This window comes from Physeter macrocephalus, chromosome 11, assembly GCF_002837175.3.
Source record: "Physeter macrocephalus isolate SW-GA chromosome 11, ASM283717v5, whole genome shotgun sequence".
In the NCBI taxonomy this organism is placed as follows: domain Eukaryota; kingdom Metazoa; phylum Chordata; class Mammalia; order Artiodactyla; family Physeteridae; genus Physeter; species Physeter macrocephalus.
The window spans coordinates 146081802-146101669 of record NC_041224.1 but is presented as its reverse complement, the minus strand read 5'-3'; the positions used below and the strand labels follow the sequence as shown (position 1 = coordinate 146101669).

Sequence of the window (19868 nt, the reverse complement as noted above, 5' to 3'; positions counted from 1 at the left end):
GGCCATGGCTCACGGGCCCAGCCGCTCCGCGGCATGTGGGATCTTCCCGGACCGGGGCACGAACCCGTGTCCCCTCCATCGGCAGGCGGATTCTCAACCACTGCGCCACCAGGGAAGCCCCATGTTACTATTTTGATAACATATTTACGGAGGACTCTGTGACTGGGGCCCCATGATCCAAAGAGAGAGCCGACAGTTGGCTTCAAATTATGGGTCATTCTCTGATCCCTCTTCTCTGATTAAAATTTTCTCTCCACTGATCTTTTCTCCTGGCATGTACTTACTTCATTCATTCACTCATTTATTCCCTCACACACCTACTCATTCATTTTTTTTCTTTCATTGATTCAGTTCTGTTGAATAATATACACTGAGTATCTGCCTTCTGCCAGGCAATGAGACTACGAAATGAGTGAGATGCTGTTGTGCCCTCACAGAGCTGTTGAGGATCAGGCATCCAAACAGACAAGCAGAATTTATGCAGAAGCCATGTCAGAATGCTTTGGAATCACACAGGAGTGATAAATTCCTCCAGCGTCGGTTGGTGAAGGCTTCACGGAGGACGGAGGACGTGACATTTGAGTGAGGCCTTGAAGACTAAGCAGGGTGCCCCAGGGGACGGGGCTGGGGGCGGGGTGTGTGGAAAACGCCTCACGACTCGGGGCTGCTACTCTTCTGCCTGGCCGTGGTCGCACCAGCTTAAGTTCAGCTAGAGCCTTGCTGGGCGTTTGCTCTGCGGGCTCCGTGTGAGGGCAGACGCATCGAGAGGGCCCGTCCCCTCCAAGATGTTTGCTCCTGAGGCCCCAGGCTCCAGTCTCTTCCTCCTGGAAACTTCTGGCGCCTGTCAACACAGCCCAGCCCAGAAGAGGCTCTGCGGAGGGCGGAGGAGCGAGTGGTCAGAAGCCTGGCGGGTCTTGGCTGCCTCAGCGGTACCCACGGAGCGCTCAGCAGGCGGCTGAGGGAACGCGGCCCGGGTCACGGGTCTGCTGGAGGGGAGCAGGACGGGGTTAGCTGGAGCGCGTGGCACACAGCCCGGAGGCCCTGTGGAGGTCTGTGCATGCAGCAGTGGGAAGGGCAAGGTGACCGGTGTTTCCCGAACACCTACTCTGCACAGGGATGGTGTGCTTTACCCACGTGAGCCAGTCCGTGTAGAGATCTCATCATAAAGTGGGGGGGGCGAGGAGTCTCCAAGTTGGCCTCGCAAGTGTTTGAGAAGTTTCTTGGTACAGTCTTCAGTTAGAGCCTCCAGACAAGTTTCTATGTCCATGAATGTGTGTTTCTGTGTACACGAATGTGTATGCACACGTGCGTGATGACGGTGGGTCCCCAGGAGAGCCCAGAGAAGGGCAGGGCCTTGCTGAGCTTTCCCTCTTTTATCACAGGAAAGAATAATGTGGCCCCTCTTTTTTTTCTCTTCTGAGGAACTGCAAGTTTGACTGAAATATGTTCCTGCCTGGGGCCCTGATCCTTCAGATCTTCCCCCTGCTGGTACCTTCTTGTCATTTAGTCCTCAGCTCAGATGTCACCTCCTTTAAAAGATCTTCTCTGACCAGCCATTCTAAAGCAGCTTGTGCCCGGGTGTCCTCATCCTCTACTCCATTATTCTGCTTTTGCCTCTACACTTATCACTCTCTGAAATTACTAGTTTACTTATTTATTATCTGTCTTCCGTACTAGAATAGAAGCTCTCTGAAGACAAGGATCTTTCTGTATTATTTGCAGCTGTGTCTTCAAGTAGCTAGCTTAGTTCCTGGCACATGGTAGGCATTCAGTAATAGTTTGTTATGAATGAATGGAGGAATGCATGCATACATTTCCTAGAGAACTTTTGCTCTTCCCTGAGGGAAGTTGCAAGTAGTATTGGTTTCTTGGAACTCACAGACAATGAGAAACTCACTGTGTACTCAGGTACAGTTTGGAACTGTGAGAAGAGGGGAGAAGAAGGGGAGCATTTTGTAAGGGGTGAACAGTTTCCTGTAGCTTTTAGCTTTTCTGCTCAGATACATGCTATAGGAGAAGCTCAGACATAGCAGGGAGCAAGAAAGTGGCTCCCGTGATCCCTGTGCGAGTGGGGTCCTCTTTGGTGAATGCAGAGGTGACAGGTCAGTGTCTTACACCAAGGTCAATATTGCCTGTTGCTCAGGGTCACTGCTGGTGTCAGATGATGCCCATCGGCTCAGCCAGGCTGCTGAAGTGACCCTCCAGGACTCTGGAGTAGGAGATCCTAGGGCTCAGGCACTGAGGCATGCATTCCTCTCAGCATCACGGGAGTCCATGTTTGACTGGGAAACCCTTCTGCATGATAATAGCCCCTGGGTTCCTGGGTCCAGGGTCTCCAAAGACTCTCCCTTCAAGATTTGATGCGAAGGTAGTAGCCTAGAGTGTTGTTCCCCGTATCACTACGTGCACTGCATCTGTCTGTGTCTTAAAAAAGAAAGGAGAGAAAGAATATCATTCTGAGATCGCCAGTCTTTCTTGTGGGTGGACATCTGAATCAGGGCCTTTGACCTCAGGTTAAATCATGGCCTTGGAGTTAGAGGGTCAGGATTCTGTCTGCCAAAGGCCCTGCTTCCCATTGCTCCCGGAGCAAGATGGTGCGAATGCTGCCTAATGCATTTGCTCTGAGAGCCTGGGGGCACCTTTTCCCCTGAACGAGGCCAGCATGAGGGACAGTCATTCCGGAGCTGGGTAAGAGGAAGTCAGTGGCATGCAGCCCCACAGACAGTGAGGCTAAGAGTTCCCAGACAGAAGGGAGGAAGGGTGATGCAGTAAGTGGCAGGCTTGGGGCAAGGACCCTCTCCCCCACCCCTCCCCTGACTGGTGTGAGGCACACTTGTGCCTGGAATCTTCTTTTGAGCTTTGTCTCTTAGGTCTCCTGTCTTCCTCTCCCTTTTCTCCCCTCCCTTGTCCCTCAGCTGGCGGGGAAATGGTTTCCTCTCTTGCTGAGGGCAAGGGATTACGCTGGTGCCTTGTTTGGGGTGGCAAAGTCAGGCAGCCACCTCCCCACAGGGTCTGCCTTTCCCAACAGTTTGTTTTGGGGTTGCTCGGGGTGACCTCCTGCCACATCCCACGTGAGCTCCACACGTCCTGTCCCGTACACGCTGGTTTCCTGCAGGGGGAGGGGCTGGGGTCCTTCCTGGGACTTGAGCTTGGTAACCGGAGCCAACATGGCTCCAGGGATTGGGTATCTGCCTTGGGTTTCAGATGTATTAAGTTGTTCCTGTGGTGGCATCTCATTGCTGATGAAAAGGCTCAGGTCACGCTGGCTGCCGGGCCTCTGGGCTGCGGTTGATCACGGTGATAACATTTGGCACCCACAAGAGTCCTGTTTCCACTTGAAGCATGTGGCACTGGGCGGGCAGGCAAGCTGGCACCTGACATTAACCCATGAGGTGCTGGCTCACCAACAGGCACCTAGCTTTGCCAGAATTTAGGTTTTAGCCAGATTCTGGGGGCCATGTGGCTCTGGCATTTGCACTTTTTGTTGAAACACTCCAGCTTAGTGTGGCTGTCTCCCTGCTCTGCACCACTCTGCTTCCTCTTCCTGACATGAGCTCCTTCCTACTTTCTAGAGCTCCTTTATTCCCCAAGCCGTGACCCTAATCTCATCCCCCCCCATAGGAGATAGCTTTTTCAGCTAAGATTTAATAAAGCTCTTTGTGCCAGGCTCTGTGTTATGGGTTTTATAGCTTATCTCATAATCCTTGCAAAAATTCTCTGACATCAGGGATTGCCATCCCCATTTTACAGATGAGGAAACTAAGGCAAAGAGAAGTTAAGTAGCTTTCCCAAGACCACACAGGCTATTAGTGGTAAAGGCAGGATTGGAACCAAACTCTGACCTCACAATTGTGTTCTTAATGACCTCGCCACTCTGTTTCTTCTTTTTTTTCAACATCTTTATTGGAGTGTAATTGCTCTACCATGGTGCTTTACCTTCTGCTGTATAACAAAGTGAATCAGCCATACGTATACACATATCCCCATATCTCTTCCCTCTTGCGTCTCCCTCCCACCCTCCCTATCCCACCCCTCTAGGTGGTCACAAAGCACCGAGCTGATCTCCCTGTGCTATGCGGCTGCTTCCCACTAGCTATCTATTTTACATTTGGTAGTGTATATATATGGCCATGCCACTCTCTCACCTTGTCCCAGCCCACCCCTCCCCCCTCCCTCCCCGTGTCCTCAAGCCACTCTTTCTTGAGCTGCACTCCCTCCATGCTTTCCAGGGTTTTCTTTGGAGGCAGACAGTGATGGGAAGGAGTGCCGTTCCCCTGGATGTGCCCTGTTCTCTTCTTTCCACGGTCTTCACAGGCCCTCCACTGTGGACTGGGGCAGTAAGCTCATCCCCACAGTGAGGTGTCTTAGGAGCTGAGGGAGTGCCAGTGCCGTCTCCCCTGCCCTGTCCCTCTGTCCCCAGCCCCAGTACCTAAAGCAGGGCCTCCCTGTCCTCCAGTTCTCTGACGGCAGCCCTATTACTGTGCTCCCGGACTCTGGGTGTGGCCTGGCAGTCACCGGGGGCTGCTGCTGAAGGAGCAGAGGCTACCCAGCCGAGGACACAGGAAGAGCCAGAGGCCACTGGTATAGTTAGGGCAGCACCGTCATAGGTGTGTCAGGCCCTGGCACTGTCACTTAACTGAGTTTTCTTGTCATTGTGAGGTGCTCAGGCAGCAGGACACATGCCACTGCTCTTGAGCCACGGGCACCCACTCCTTCTTCTCTCTGGGGCAGGGGGATACCACTAATGGCATTGCTACTTTATGCCTGGCACTGCTGGTATGGAGGCGGAGATGGTTTTTTATTTATTTATTTATTTTTGGCTGCATTGGGCCTTCGTTGCTGCGCGTGGGCTTTCTCTAGTTGCAGCGAGCGGGGGCTACTGTTCGTTGCGGTGTGTGGGCTTCTCATTGTGGTGGCTTCCCTTGTTGCGGAGCATGGGCTCTAGTAGCACAGGCTTCAGTAGTTGTGGCTTGCGGGCTCAGTAGCTGTGGCTTGCGGGCTCTAGTAGCGCGGGCTCAGTAGTTGTGGCTCACGGGCTTAGTTGCTCCGCGGCACGTGGGATCTTCCCGGTCCAGGGATCGAACCTGTGTCCCCTGCATTGGCAGGCGGATTCTTAACCACTGCGCCACCAGCGAAGTCCGAGGCGGAGATTTTTAAAACAAACACAAAATTTTGTCAAATACAAAATGTATCCTCTGCCTCTTAGGCGCTCTGCATCTAGAAGACAAAAAGTAGGAGGTAGCGAGCAGCAGGTCACATCGTCTTCCTCCCAGCCCTGTAGCTGAAACGACTTGCCACCAGCCTGGGGGAGCCACTAGGCAGCAGTGGGCAAGTACAGGCTGAGAATTCTCAGGCATCCTGAGGTGCGCGCTAAGAAGAGGGGCTGTGCTATGAGGATGCCCACGGGCTGACACCTGGGGCCTGGCATGGACCGGTAGCTGTGCTGGAACCCATGCCCCCAGCCCCCACTCTGCACATCTGTCTGCCTCCTGCTCCTCTCGGTACCAACCGGCCAGTCCCTCTGCACCACCTGGAAGGAGCCGCTTTGGCGGAGATGGCATTGGCACTCCCTCAGCTGCCCCTGTTGGCCAGGTCACGCTGTGGGTCACCAGCAAGCCCACTGATGGGCCTCCTTTGGGTCAGATGTCCACCCTGGTCTAGGCGGGAGCTGCTTCTCCACAAAGAACATGCCGCAGCCAGCCCTGCTTCCCTGAGCGGAGGCTTTGGGCTGTGCACTTCCAGCCGAAAAGGGACACTGGGTGTGGTGGACACCACGATTGACGTATCTGAGGTGCTGGGAAGAAAGGATGAACTGCTGGTCGTGCTCTGGGCGCTTGGTTGGGAGAGGGCCTCGTCTTCTTGACTTTCTGCTCCCGGGGCTCTGAGGTCTCCAAGAACCGCTACCGGAGCGGTGTGGAGGTAGCTGCTTGTTTCTTCACACCTGGGTGTTCCCCGTGCCTGGGAAAGGAAGCCGGTCCTCTTGAAGGGATGCTGACGTGGCGCTGTGCAAGGCGATGCATCTGGGCTTAGTGAAGTCATGAGCTCTCAAGGAGCAAGGGGCTCCCTGATAATAGGTTGTGGTGGGCTTGCTCCACGTGTACCCACTACTAGACGCCTTGTTATACCAGAACAGGGGTGGGGCAGGCAGGGGCGGGACAGAAAAGGCAGTAAGAGTCCGCAGCCTCGGAGGGTTGGGAAGCCACTGATCAAGTGAGGTGCCCTGGGTAGGTTTTAAGAAATCTGTTTGCAGTTCTGGCTCAGCCATAGGATGTGGGAAGGGAGTAAGTTACTTGGCTTCTCTGTGCCTCACGGTAATAATCCCTGCCCCTACCTCCTTCAGAGGGCCGGCATGAGAACCAAGGGCTCTGGATCCCCTAGCCAGGGGGTGTGCTATAATGCTTAGCAGTATCATGAACCTTGCATGTGTTCTACCTAGAGATGGGCTAGACGGTGAATTTCAAACGTTAGTGTGCCTTAGATGTAGTAGGTCTGGGTGGGCCCATTTGCATTTTCTAGCAGGCTCCCCGATGACGTGGGTGCTGCCGGTCTCCAGATGAGCAAGGGTAATGGAGTAGCTAGGGACTAGACTGTGCAATCCTTCCCACATCAAGGGTGCTCTGGGTTTGTTTTCCTGGCTCCTCTCCAGGAAGCCTTTATTTAGCAAAGGGAAGGTAGGAGTGAGAGAACTATCTTCTACCTATGAGGAGCTGCCCATATATTATCTAATTTATATCCCACACCAACCCTTAGGAGGCCACTGGTATTCTTATTCTATGGACAAGCAAACTGAGGCTCAGAGAAGTTGAGAGTTCCCCAAAGTCACACAGCAAGTACCAGAATCAGGATTCAGACCCAGGTCTTTCTGACTCCAGTGCCAATGGATAGCTCTTCCACTAAATTAGAACACTCAAACGTTCCTCTATCTAAAAAATCACCCGTGGTCCTGTTAAAATTAAAGGTTTCAGGGCCTCACTCTCAAATTCTGATTCATTAGGTCTAGAAATTCAAAGTAGTATCTTTTTTTTTTTTTTTTTAATCACCCCAGGTGATTCTAAAGCTGAGCATCTGCAAAGTACACCTTGAGAATCGGAGAACTCCCATGCTGCCTCACTTGACACTTCACATGCAAAGTCGCAGTCCAGATGGAACTCCCAAACTTCGGCATGTGCTAGAATCACCTGGAGAACTTGTTAAAACACAGATTCCTAGCCACCTCCACCCCACCCCTGCCCAGAGTTTTGGATTCTGTAGATCTGAGGCGAGGCCCAATAATTGGCATTTCTAACAAGCCCTGACTGCTGCTGGTGCTGATGCTGCAGGTCCGGGGACCACACTTTGAGAACCTCTGTCCTTAAAAGCCTGCTGTCAAAAGTGTGATCCATGGACCAGTAATATCAGCCTCACCCAGAGGCTTGTGCGGCATCTTAGGCCGCATCTCACACCGACTCAGTCAGAATCTGCATTTTAACGTGGTTAAATCCACGTGATTTGCATCCACTTTAAAGTTTGAGAAGTGCTGCCTTAGAGGAGCCAGAATGAGAACACACCAGGGGTGGAGTTAGATGAAGAATCTCTCTTCTCCCTGAAGAGTCTGAAGGTGCAACAGAGAGGGGCGAAACTATTAGGATAGGATGTACACCTAGAGGGGGCTGATGACAGCTGAGAGGTGAGACTTGGAAAGGATAGAGGACTCTTCCCCAGGGAAGGTGGAGACGACAGGACATTCTGAGGAAATGAGGTGGGCCTCACAGCAAGGCTTCATCAGGTAGCTGTCACTTTGCCCTTCAGACAGTGGACAGGGTGTTCTCTTGGATGCTTTCAGCGGTAGTGGTAGGGAGAGGGTGGACCGGGACTGAGCCCTTCAGCAGGGAAGACAGTGGCTGTGAGGTATGTGGTGGGTGAACCACCTGGTATAAACAGCTTCTGAGCAGCGGCGAGCGCCGGCGGAGGTGAGAAAGCATGAGTCTCTAGGCGACTAAACAAGGCCAGTCTTTTGACTTTGCCCTGCAGTGCTCAGCAGTGGAAAAAACCCAACAGCCACGCAGGGAGAGGGAAGGGGCCACGGATGGGCACAGGTCACGGCAGGCCAGGGCTGACTGGTAGATGGACACCGTGGAAGGTGCAGGGTGTATGGGAGCAGAGTAGAGCAATAGATTCCACTAGAAGATCTTTGGGCTGTTAATCTTTCAATTTAAAAAGGAGGGGAGTGGGTGGGAGAGGAAGATCCCTCAGAAGGCATAGACTTTCTATGTTTCTTCCTTAGTGCCAGTGAAGAGCCAATACTGATGCATTTTATTTCTCAGAGATGTTACAACAAATTTTATCGGTGGTCAGGAGGGTCTAGGTTGCAAGACGGTTGGAGGGGCGGGGTGCCATGAGCCCCCAGAATTCCCCAGCCTTGGTCCCTGGCCACACAGCTAAGAAGCGAGGGAAGAAGGGAGAAGGAATCCAAGTCCAGCGCTCACTCCCAGGGTGGCTCCCTGTCTTCTTGTCAGCCCTGCCTCCTAAGACCTGCCTTCATTGTCAGGGAAAGCTCCCTGGTGTTGGGGGTTCCTCCCCCAGCTGAGCCCTTCTCCAGAGAGAAACAGAAAAGCGTAGGTAAGGCCTCTCTGCTTGGTTAACACACTATTCTCCTCTCATTCCCCCAAGAAACAGTGCAAGGGCTCTGCCATCAAACAGGCCTCTGCTACTTGCTGTGCCAACCTTGGGCTAGTTATCTTACCTCCCTGGGCCTTTGTTTCCTGTCTAATAAGCTCTGTAAGGGCAAGGACCATCTGTCTTTTTGGCCACTTTGTCTGCATCTAGCACTGTGCAGGGCACAAAGTAAGTTCCCATAGAGGTTTGTGGAATAAAGGATATAGATTCCTCTCTCTCACCAGCTCCCCACCCTTGTGACCACTTTGCACAAGGCGCTGTCCTTTGACTGGGCTTGCTGGGCTGGTATGAGGATGAGCTGGCTTTATTATGAAATGAACAGAATCCCTGGTTCTCCTGGGAAGAAGGTACTGTACTAGGAAAGAACAAAGGTTTCTTGATTTCCTTCTATGCCGGGTGTTGGGGAGAAGCAAATTTTTTTTTTTAATATTTATTTATTTATTTAGGCTGCACCAGGTCTTAGTTGTGGCATGTGGGATCTTTAGTTGTGGCATGCGAACTCTTAGCTGTGGCATGCGGGATCTAGTTCCCTAACCAGGGATCGAACCCAGACCCCCTGCATTGGGAGCGTGGAGTCTTACCCACTGGACCACCAGGGAAGTCCCGAGAAGCAAATTCTTGACAACGGCTTGTCTAGGGAGGGGGTGAGCACGCTACTGCCCCCCACAAGGCCAGGGGCCCCTCTCCTTCTTTCTCCCTCCTCTTTTTTTTACTTTCTTGGCACCCTCGGTAGAATGGCTGCCAGACGTTACCCATTTGGAAAAGTACAGCTCAATAGATATGAATCAGCTTGGGCAGGTGAAAAATGATTCACTTCCGAGCAAGTTGATTTAGTTCAGGTTGTCCAGTCTGAATCTTTTTCTCCCTTTTAATTAAAATGCTTGGTCTCAGTGGTGAGAAGGAAGAGCCTGAATTTAATGTCTGTGTTTGTGGAAAGCTGGGGACAATGTGGATAAAGGGGGAAGTATTCCTGTTGGCAAAGAACTAATGCCGGGGTGGAGTGGCAGGGGCGCTGGGGATTCTGGCACCTTTGGGGCTGTGCTGTGCAGCCTGGGGACTGCGGGCCAGAACTCTGCCTTCACCCTGTTTCCCACCTGAACACTGGTTAATGGTGCCCGATCCTGACTTGTCTCCAGGGAGTGCACTAGGACTGCAGCTTAATTAACTTCCTAGACACAGCTCTTGAATCAGTGGGCACAGTGCCTGGCACAGTTAGGGCTGGGGAGAGGTGCCTCATCACTGCTGTCACTCAGATTCAAGCCTGCATGCTGCTGGTGGTACTGACTTCTCCTGCTGCAAAATTCCCCGGATACGTTTCTGCGCTGGACTGGTTTGCCAAATCCCTTACGTTTCCTGTGTCTTGTGGCAGCTTAGCTCCTCAAGCCCCTGGGCAGATGAGCTTGAGAACCCTGATTGTCTACCCTCCCTCCCCCAACGACATGCTGTGCCACTGCCTCTTCATGTGGTCACTGGCAGTGACCCAGGAGCACCCGTGTAGACCAGGGCTATACTTGGTATAGTGATAGCTGCGACCGACTGAATGTCTACCAGGTGCCAGGCACTGTATCTCATTTGGTTTTCTCAGTGACCCTCTGAAATGATTGGTAATGTCCCCATTTTACTGATGAGAAAATGGAGGCTCAGAGAAGCAAGGTGCCCAAGGTCATAGCTATGAGTTAAGTGGCCAGAGTTAGGATTCAAGCACAGGCCTGACATTGAAGCCCATGCTCCTTCTAGTAAACAACAATGCCTCCTCTGGTAAAAGGGCCTAGGCAGCAACAGATGCACTAGGCCGTCTCCTTGGTTGGCCTTTGCTAGGTGCCGAGGGCTTTATATACACTGTGGGGCTGAAACAGTCCTCCTCTCTCGCCAGGGTCTCTGTGCCTTCCCCACATTCACGACGGCACCATAACCCCTCCTGGTTGCTAATAAGGCAGAGAGAGAATAAACCCAGGCAAATGAGGTGGACTGCTATTCCTAGGGATTAGAGTTCCAGGAGGGATAAATACAAGTGGTTCTCTACTGAAGTATAAATAAGGAAGACTTTACACGGGAGTAGAGTGAGACACGTTTTGGGGCTAAGTAAGGCAGCAACGGAGTGGATTCCCCCATATTCACTTCCTGTGTGCCACAGGCCCTTTACTCCTGGCAACTCGCAGCTCAAGGAGGAAGTGAAGCCCCATTCAAAGCCCTGGACACTCCCTGAGGGTCAGTTTTTGGTTCAAGAAGGCCTTTACCTTGTGCCATCTTTCTGCCAAGTTAAACCAAAAGGAGACCTTCAGGTATGAGTGCCCTGGGCCATACTTTAGTTCTCAGCAGGTATCCTTCCTTTCTTTTTTTTTTTTTAAATTTTTTTATTTTATTTTTTGTTGCTGAGCACGGGCTTTCTCTAGTTGTGGCAAGTGGGGGCTACTCTTCGTTGCGGTGTGCAGGCTTCTCATTGTGGTGGCTTCTCTTGTTGCGGAGCACGGGCTCTAGGCACGTGGGCTTCAGTAGTTGTGGCATGCGGGCTCGGTAGTTGTGGCTCACGGGCTCTAGAGCACAGGCTCAGTAGTTGTGGCGCACAGGCTTTGTTGCTCTGCGGCATGTGGGATCTTCCCGGACCAGGGCTTGAACCCATGTCCCCTGCATTGGCAGGCGGATTCTTAACCACTGTGCCACCAGGGAAGCCCCCTTCCTAACTTTCTTGCTCACTTCCTTTCCCCAGGTGTTGACTTTAAGATGAAGACCATAGAGGTAGATGGCATCAAAGTACGGATACAGATTTGGTGAGTTGGGTAGGAGGAGAGGACCTGGGGCTCTCCCTAGCTGCCACTGCCATGTGTAAAATCCCGAGGCTTCATCTGGAGTAACTGGCCACCTCTTCGATGGAGAGAAGCAGAAGTCTCAAAGCCCATCTCCTGCTCCCATGAGCCTTAATCTCTCATCTCTGCGGCTCCCGAGATCTTAGTTCCCCGACCAGGGATTAAATCCAGGCCCTTGGCAGTGAAAGCACGGAGTCCTAACCACTGAACCGCAAGGGAGTTCCCTCTCATCTCTTTCTTAAGAAACTTATGGGACTGACCGCAAGTCACCAAAAAGCAAGAATTAGAAGGAATTGGCAAACTAAGCACTGCGGGTTTGTCTTCGAATAAAACTTTTCCCTTGGGTCGTGCTGCCCTGCATAGCACTGAGGTAGGATTCCAAGCAGGGAGGGCTATGCCCCATCCTTACGGTGGGAGTTCCTGGTCGGAGTTCCTCACTACAGCACAGTGCAGTTCCCATAAGTAGCCACAGGGGGCCGCTATGGCTCTGGCCTGTTGCTCCTGGAAGCATTGCCTTTCCAGCATTTGGAGCGGCCTCCCAATTTCAGAGTGGAATGGGCATTGCCTGCAGAGGTCCCAGAGGGACTGGAGATGGAGCAGTCCCACCAGTCTGGCCACAATGGCCAAATCCTAGAGACAGTTGTCCAAGACCCAGTTAATGGTTGTAGCTCCTAGTGCAGATACAGTTGACAAGGACCCACAAGCCCTGTCAGCACCTATGACCAGCCCTCTCTGCTGCAGAGTCAGATACGTTTGGATCCCCTTGGGGACCAAAGCTCCACTGATTTTTCACCCTGCAGCTCTCCAGTTTCTCCTGCAAAGGCACAGGGTCTCCCAGCTCCCGTTCCTCCCCTCCCCACCTGCTTCCATGGTCCCTGCTCTTCTGAAGGGCTGGCTTTCTATTGCAGGGACACAGCGGGGCAGGAGAGATATCAGACCATCACAAAGCAGTACTATCGACGGGCCCAGGTGAGCCGCTATTTTCAGGGTTTAGAGGTGGGATGCTGCCACCCACATTCCTGGCTCTGGGCGTTTGAGATATTTGTGCCACTGATCCCCAAATGGGCCCTCGGATTGCCTGCTGGGGAGTGAGGGGGGTGGGCTCAGGGCGGTCTTTCAGTCGTTCACTGATCATTCATTCATCAGCTACTCTGAGCACTCACTACTGGCGGGTCCCCACCCTCACCCTCAACTTCCACCCTCCACCCCGGGCCAAAGACCACATCAAAGTACTGGTGCCTTTCTGCCTCAGAGAGATCTGTGATGAGCCTAGGAAGCAACAGCTCTTCAGGTCTGAGAGAGAAGGAGACTTTTCTGGGTGCTGAGGGATCTTCATTATGCTAAGCAGGGAGAAGGGAGATTGGGACCCAGCATTTAAGGTACCACACCTGATTCTGACCCCATGACTATGCACTGTCTCTGTGTGCATGTACCTGCCCCATCTCTCTCTCCTTCTCTCTCTCAGGGAATATTTTTAGTCTACGACATTAGCAGCGAGCGCTCTTACCAGCACATCATGAAGTGGGTCAGTGATGTGGATGAGGTAGGATGTGCTGCCTCACTCTTGGGGGTGGGGAAGGGCACCTCAGAGGGGAAAGCAAAGTGAAGGCCACATGGGAAGGGCTGAAGCTGTCAGGGTTGGCGAGCAAACACTACCAGGAACCCTTGCCTTCTGCAGCCCCGGATCAAGACCTCTGGGTGAGTAAGACATGAGGAAGAAGCCCAAGCAGCCATGCCCTCCATGCTCTATACCCTGCTAGGCCTCCATGGCTGTGTCTCCCCCTGAAATGAGTTAGGACAGAGCCTACGCTGTGAACAGCTTCCTTCCTGATATGTCAGGACCAGGTGGAATTGCGAGACTGGGGTTCTAGTCCTGGCTCTGCCACCACAGTTGTGGAGCCCTGGGCAAGCCATTTGAACTCTGAGTCCCCAGTTCTTCACCTGTAGAATGAGGGGCTGGACTTAAGTCCAGTGTCCTTTCCAGTTGTCCAACCCGAGGCAGCATCAGTGTCTTTTACCCTAAACAGTCCCTGTGACATCCCTCTGGGACCCCTGGGATCAGCCATGGTACTTGGGGACGCCTGGCTCCTGCACCCAGTCAGCCCACTCTGTCCCTAGGGCTCTTAACTTTGCTGCTGGTGTGGAAGCCAGTGTAGGCTGTATGGGTGGGGAGATTGGGGGACAGGCAGCACTCACTGGCAGTTCTGTCTGTCCTTTGTCCCTAGTATGCACCAGAAGGTGTCCAGAAGATCCTTATAGGGAATAAGGCTGATGAAGAGCAGAAACGGCAGGTGGGAAGAGAGCAAGGGCAGCAGGTAAGTGCGAGTGAGCTGGCTGAATCCATCCCTTGGGCTTTTGGCTGGCTTCCTGGGCCAGGCCTGAGAACTGGGACCCAGGGTTCTATCACCATCATCAGACACCCCACTACCTCCACAGTACCCTAAGGCACTGGCTGCATTGCCATCCTTGGGAGTTTGTTTTCTGTCCTTTAGGACAGTGATTTGGGGTCCATCCTGAAACAAAGACCTCTCCCAACTCCAAGGCCCCCAAAGCAGGATTACCTCTGCCTAAGAGCCCACCTGGTTAGTGCGGAGGAGGGACTTCAAGTCGCTCCCTTCTCTTCTAGCAGCATCCAGGCATAGCTTCTGTCCTACAGTCATCCCACCCCTCCACACCCACTCCCTGTCCTCCTTACAGTTGAAAAGAGGTAGGAAGGGAAATGAAGGCATGAAGGGCCCACATTCGGAGAAGCCATGGTGGCAGAGAGGGTAGGAGGATGGTTTTGAGGGAATGTCCAAGCACACAGGGAGACCATCCTCCCAGAGAACAGAAAGGAAGATGGGTACCACTGAGGCCAGAGTCACCCACTTACTCTGAGGGCCTCAAGAGTTTTTCTCTCCCTCTTCAATCAATAGCATCCCATTAGCACTTGAAATAAAATTGTTTTTTAGTATAAAAAATAATACATGGTCATTGAAAATTTTGAAAATAGAGGCCAACTCCTACTAGAATATTCGTATTTGTTGAGTACTGTATGTGTGGCCCTGTGCTAAGCAAGTGCTTACAGATGCATGACCCCATTTAACCCTTCCACAGCCTTGGTTGATAGACGCTCTCATCCCCTTTGAACGGAATGCGAAGCTGGGGCTTAGAGGGAAGAGGTAACTTGTCTAAGGTCATATGCTCTTAAGTGACAGCACTGGTATTCCAGCCTGGGCCTGTTTGACCTCAAAGCCCATGTTTTTCATTAGTTTGTCACAATAATTTGGTGTCTCTGTCTCCTGACACGTGATGTGTGTGTGTGTTGGGTGTATATGTGTGCCTCTGTGTAGGTGGGGAGGGGGATGCATTTGTGGAGCATCTTCTCCCATTCTCTGCTAGCCCGTGTCTTAGGAAGTCCTAGTCTCATCTGAGAAATTATCTACTCTGAGAAACTGTCGCAACACAGCACATGCCCTGAGTGCAGTGGCAGGAAGGGTGCACCAGGTGCTGCGGGCACCTCCCTTCCCTTAGCGACTCCCTTTCAGGAATGTTCTTCTCTTGCAGCTGGCTAAAGAGTATGGCATGGACTTCTATGAAACAAGTGCCTGCACCAACCTCAACATTAAAGAGGTGAGTCCCGTCTCTTGAGCTGAGTCCAGCGAGGCGCGGAGGCGAGAGGACGAGGCAGCAGAGCAGCTGAGAGCAGATGAGCCCCACCCAGGGCGGGCAGCCACAGGGGTGCCGGGAAGAGGGGAGACCTGGACTTACTGTGCTCCTTGCTCTCCCAGTCCTTCACACGCCTGACCGAGCTGGTGCTGCAGGCCCACAGGAAGGAGCTGGAAGGTCTGCGGACACCCGCCAGCAATGAGTTGGCCCTGGCGGAGCTGGAGGAGGATGAGGGCAAACCCGAGGGCCCGGAGAACTCTTCGAAAACCTGCTGGTGCTGAGCATCTTGTGTGGAGCGCCCCCGCCCCGCACAGTCCCCTCTCCCCGCAGGAGGGCTGCGGGCACACAGGGAGCCTGGGCTTTGCCCTGCTTCTCTTCTCCTTCAGGTGACCCTGTGGAATCTCGGCCGCTGCTCCTCCCCCTGCCTGGCTCCGGGGAGCAGCTCCTCTGTCCTGTCCCAGCAGCCTTGCCCCCCCTCCCCCATCCCTCCCCCCGGGATGGCCCCCTCCAGCCTGTTTCCCCAGCCACAGGCCTGCCTCGAGCCCCTGATGTGCTACGAGCACTGCCTCACTACCCCGAGGTCCCAGGCGATGGCCCAGTCTGGAGTCAAGGCCACTGGAGGTTCCTTCTCTCTCAGTGCATCTGGTCTCCTCTCCGCTTCTCCTCGCTTCTTCCCACCCCTCTTTCTGTCCCTTCCCCTCAGCTGTGTTCCTATCAAAGCCCTCCCCCCGCTCCCCACGTGTCCTGTGTGGCTGCTGGTACAGCACCTTGCAATTCCTCCCTCTTTGCCGGGCCGAGGGAGTGGACTCAGGCTCAGGGGCACGTTCCCTGCTCTGCTCCGGGAGAAGCCCCACCCCGCTTTGTGGGAAATTCTTCCCGTCCGCTCCTCCCCACCGCCCCTTCATGTGCCATGGGCCTGCCTCCCCGGTGACCGGGGAAAGAGGAACGGCGAGAGAGGAAGGAAAGCCCAAACTGGTGGTCCCCACGCCTGGGGCTGTCCTACCCGCCCCCCCCGTCCCCCCCCACCCCCCCACCCCCTGTCCCCAGCTTCCGCTGCACTTGGCTGCCTGCCCTCCTGCATCTTGGGGGAACTGAGCTTCAAAGAAGAAAAAAAATGATGAAGGGTGGCAGGGATAAGAAGTAACCTCCATTCTCTACCTGCCCTGCAGCGTGTACGCTATTTCTCCCTGACCCCGGGCTCCCGAATTTAAAGATGTGGACCAAGGCCTGAGGGCATTGCAGGGGCAAGGAGAGCCCTGGGGCCAACCACACACTCCGGGAAGGGGAGTGTTTGGAAATGAAGGACCAGCTCCTGTGTATCAGGTTAAGAGCCGGGACAGCAGTTTGCAAACCAGAGGGGAATTCAGCAGCAGCAGGGATTCCTGGGCCCCATCTTCCATTTCTTATGTAAGAAGGGCACTTCCCCACCGCCCTGGCAGGTGAGAGGTGACAGAACCACGCTGGTGGTCTTTCACCGAGCCCAGCCTTCCGCTCTCAAGGCTTTCCCGAGACCCAAAGTTTGTGGGAGAAGGGCAGGGAGCTCATGGGCAGAAAGCAGGCAAGCCCTGGGTAGGAACGCTTGGTGCTGTTCCCTTCAGCCTTCAAGACCAAGTGCTCATCTTGTTCCTCTAGCTCCTGAGTCAGAGGCCTGAGGGTTTGCCAAGGGCACTGTGGCTACAGGTGGAGGGAAACGGACTCCCTTCTCCAGGGCCCTTTGTTTCAGGAAGAAGTTTCTTTAACCCCATATGGTCCAAGAGTCGTTTGCAGGAGGCCCTTTAAGGAGGGAACAAGTCAGTTACCAGCCCTAGTAGGGTTCCTCCCCACCGTCCCAAGATGGGAGAAGCCTAGGGAGGAGGATCAGTCTTAAGCTGCGTTGCATGGCTGGCGCTGGAGTGAAAAACCAAAATGGGCATCGAACGTTCACTAATTAAGGACTAAAATCCAGGACACACACATGTGAAGGATTAAGAGCCCCACTTCCTTACTCCTCTGAAAAAATGGGTGGGGGATGAAATCGCCAAACCTTTCCTCTGACTCTTACCAAATCAGGAGAGGGCAGGAGAGGGTAGCTCAGGATGAAGGAATGGGGGATGGGTTATTGTAGTGGAAGGAAAAGGAAGGCAGGAATAGTTATAAATCGTCAGCTAATGAGAAATGTAAAGAGCTGACTCTTTAGGACGAAATCATGACCACAGCTGAGGACGTTTCCTTGAGGACTAACTCCTCAGGTGTTAAAACATGCAGCATCACTCTGGGGTGAGGAGGTCAGCAGTGCCAACCCGCGGTGTGCCCTCAGCCAGGGGCTCGGGGGAGGGGAAGATATACTGGCCACTGGCTCCAACCTGTGGTCAGTGTTGCTGCTTTCCGTGAAGATCTGGCCGAGCACCATTGCCTTTCTCTCCTAGCCCCCTTGGGGGAGAGGGACTATATTTTTACTGTACCCTAGGGGTTCTGGAAGGGAAAACTTGGGGTTAGGATTCTATGGCCTGAGAAGCCCCATCCATAAGGGCCACAGCTGGGGAGAGGTATGGGGCAGAAGAGGGGTTGGGATTTTAGGGTGCAGCTATGCTCATGAGGTACCAGAGTCAGCCTCTCACCCCTAAACTTCTCCAGTCCCGGACGCAGCCTGGGACCTGGCCTTAGACTGTTGAGCAGGTGCGCCTGCCTGTTGGCTCCACCTGTGCACCTATTGTCTTGAGGCTCGGCACAGCCCCAGGCTCTCCACCTGCTCCTGAGCCCCACCATCTCCCTGTGACGGGTAAACTTCGTATGCTGTGTCTCGGGTCCAGGATATGAATTGTGAGCAGGGTTCATCTATTTTAAACACAGATGTTTACAAAATAAAGAATATTTCAAGTCACAGGTGTGACTGCCTGTGTGAATCCCTGGGAGTAGATCTCACTGGGACCCTGGCAGTTCAGGGGGAGGGAGAGAGGCAGTGCTGGTAGAAGAGGTTCCAGAATCCTAAAGCAACAGCAGAAGAATGACAATGGAAACAGCAAACGTCTTCCGTTTGGTGCCTCTCCTAATGCCACCTGCAGGGGAGCCCCAAGCAAAGCCCCCATTGCTCGGCAATGGGCTCCCATTGCGGAAATAAGATTGAGTAGAGTCATTGGGGACATGCTGAATATCTATGTCTGAGGGTGTCTTTAAAACCAAGAGGGTTCTCATCTGCTTGGAATGTAACAGAAACAGGTCTTCCTGAAGGCATGAGGTGGGATTAAGTAATCTTTCAGAAGTTCATCCTAGCCCTGTGCTTGGATACCCCACGGGAACAAGGCAGTCTAGAATCTTGGGTTCTGGGGACTGTTGAATACTATACTCTGGGGTCCGGAGTTGATGGAAGAGGCAGAGACTGGAGGTAAAGATAAAATGAAGAAGGAAGGAGTAAAACAAGGCAGGGCAACGGTAGCCTAAGATCTTAACCTGCATTTTCCAATTTACAGAGAACTTGTAATGCTTTATCTCCTTTGTCGGAACAATCAGACAATCACGTCTGTGTGAGATAAGGAAGGTGATTATCTTTAAAGTTCGACAGATAAGGAAACAGGTGCCTAGGGGCCCCAAGGAAGAGTGGCAGAGTCGAGGCTTAAAAGGAACAACCGGAATTGAAATCTCCAGAGGGGAAAGCTTGGCATCTCTATTTAGAAAAATCTCTACATGCAATTCTCATTTGCAGCCAGAATTGAGAACCATTGACCTAGGCTTTCTGCCTACTTAGCCAGTGAAGTTTCCAGAACATCTACTGTCCCTGTGGAAAGCCATGTTAGTGCATGTCCAAAGTTACAAGCTTCTGGAAAGTAGGCCAGTTTGAGGTAAAGCTGGAAACAAAGAGGTATTTTAGGAGAGCTTCATCAATTGTATTCAATCGTGAAAGGTGAGAACCTGGGTGACTCAAGGTGTCCTAGGTTGCCCCTGGAGAAAAGGGATGTCCTGTACCTAAGGAAGACAGCACCTCCACTCCTCAGTTCAGCAATTTCCATGGTCTTCCTGGAGAGGGGTCCCAGAAGTGCAGCCAGTAAGAGGCATCTGGAAGCCCAGAGAGTACTAGGGAAGTGGTAGGCATGCAGGTGAATCTGGCAAGTTCATGTTAAGAGTTTAGCCCGTTATCAGGGCCAAGTTCTTGACTCAGTGGCTTAGGAGGCGTTTCTTTGCTTTTTCTAGCAACTCCACCCAGCCTCAGCAGGGGACACACTTCTCTCTGCGTTTCCTGCCACCTCTTCTAGTGGCAAAAGATTCCATTCCCACTTAGGTAATGGAGGCTTTTTTGTAGGGAGCAGCCAGTTAAGATGTATGGATTCCCGTGTTGCTATAAACAGCCATGAACAGGCTGCAGAACAGAAAACCTGGGTACTTCCTGGAAAGTACTTCCTCCATCTTCTCAACAAATCAGATTCTCAAGACCAGCTGCTCCCCAACCTGGCTTATTCTTTGTTCTAGGAGACAGTTCCCAATGGACACATACCTGTGAAAACACTCTCTGGTAAACAACTGCATTGTTATTGAAATTTCACTCTAAAATCCCAAAGCCAGGTAAAGCCTAATTGCCAGCTTTAATGATGGAGAAATCCAGGCATTAAAAACAAAAAACAAAAAAACAAACCCTGATTTCTTGCATTGGTGGGTGTTTGGGAGAATGAAGTGAAGCATTAGGTCTTTTTAGTTTCTGTGGGCTTCCAGTGCTGTGCTCCCATGATAGCTCTTAGCAGGTCCCCAGATGTCCTGCAACACATTGCATGCTGGTGTTGAAAACATCGTGAG

General features: G+C 52.7%; 1 protein-coding gene across 4 annotated transcripts in view; it reads left to right on the top strand.

Annotated features, from left to right (window-relative positions):
• The window catches only part of RAB15 (RAB15, member RAS oncogene family), a 25822-nt gene extending 6150 nt beyond the window's left edge, over positions 1–19672 (top strand). For 2 of the 4 annotated variants that reach the window (XM_024118439.3, XM_028496010.2), the window contains exons 2-7: positions 11363–11423; positions 12368–12428; positions 12925–13002; positions 13685–13774; positions 15006–15071; positions 15230–19671. In XM_024118439.3, the coding sequence (XP_023974207.1) occupies positions 11363–11423; positions 12368–12428; positions 12925–13002; positions 13685–13774; positions 15006–15071; positions 15230–15388 (515 nt within the window). In that variant the 3' untranslated portion in view covers positions 15389–19671. Of the gene's footprint in view, positions 1–457; positions 583–11362; positions 11424–12367; positions 12429–12924; positions 13003–13684; positions 13775–15005; positions 15072–15229 lie in introns of those variants that run through there. The other 2 variants (XM_028496011.2, XM_028496007.2) reach the window with 2 other exon arrangements.
• The last annotated feature ends 196 nt before the right edge of the window (positions 19673–19868 follow it).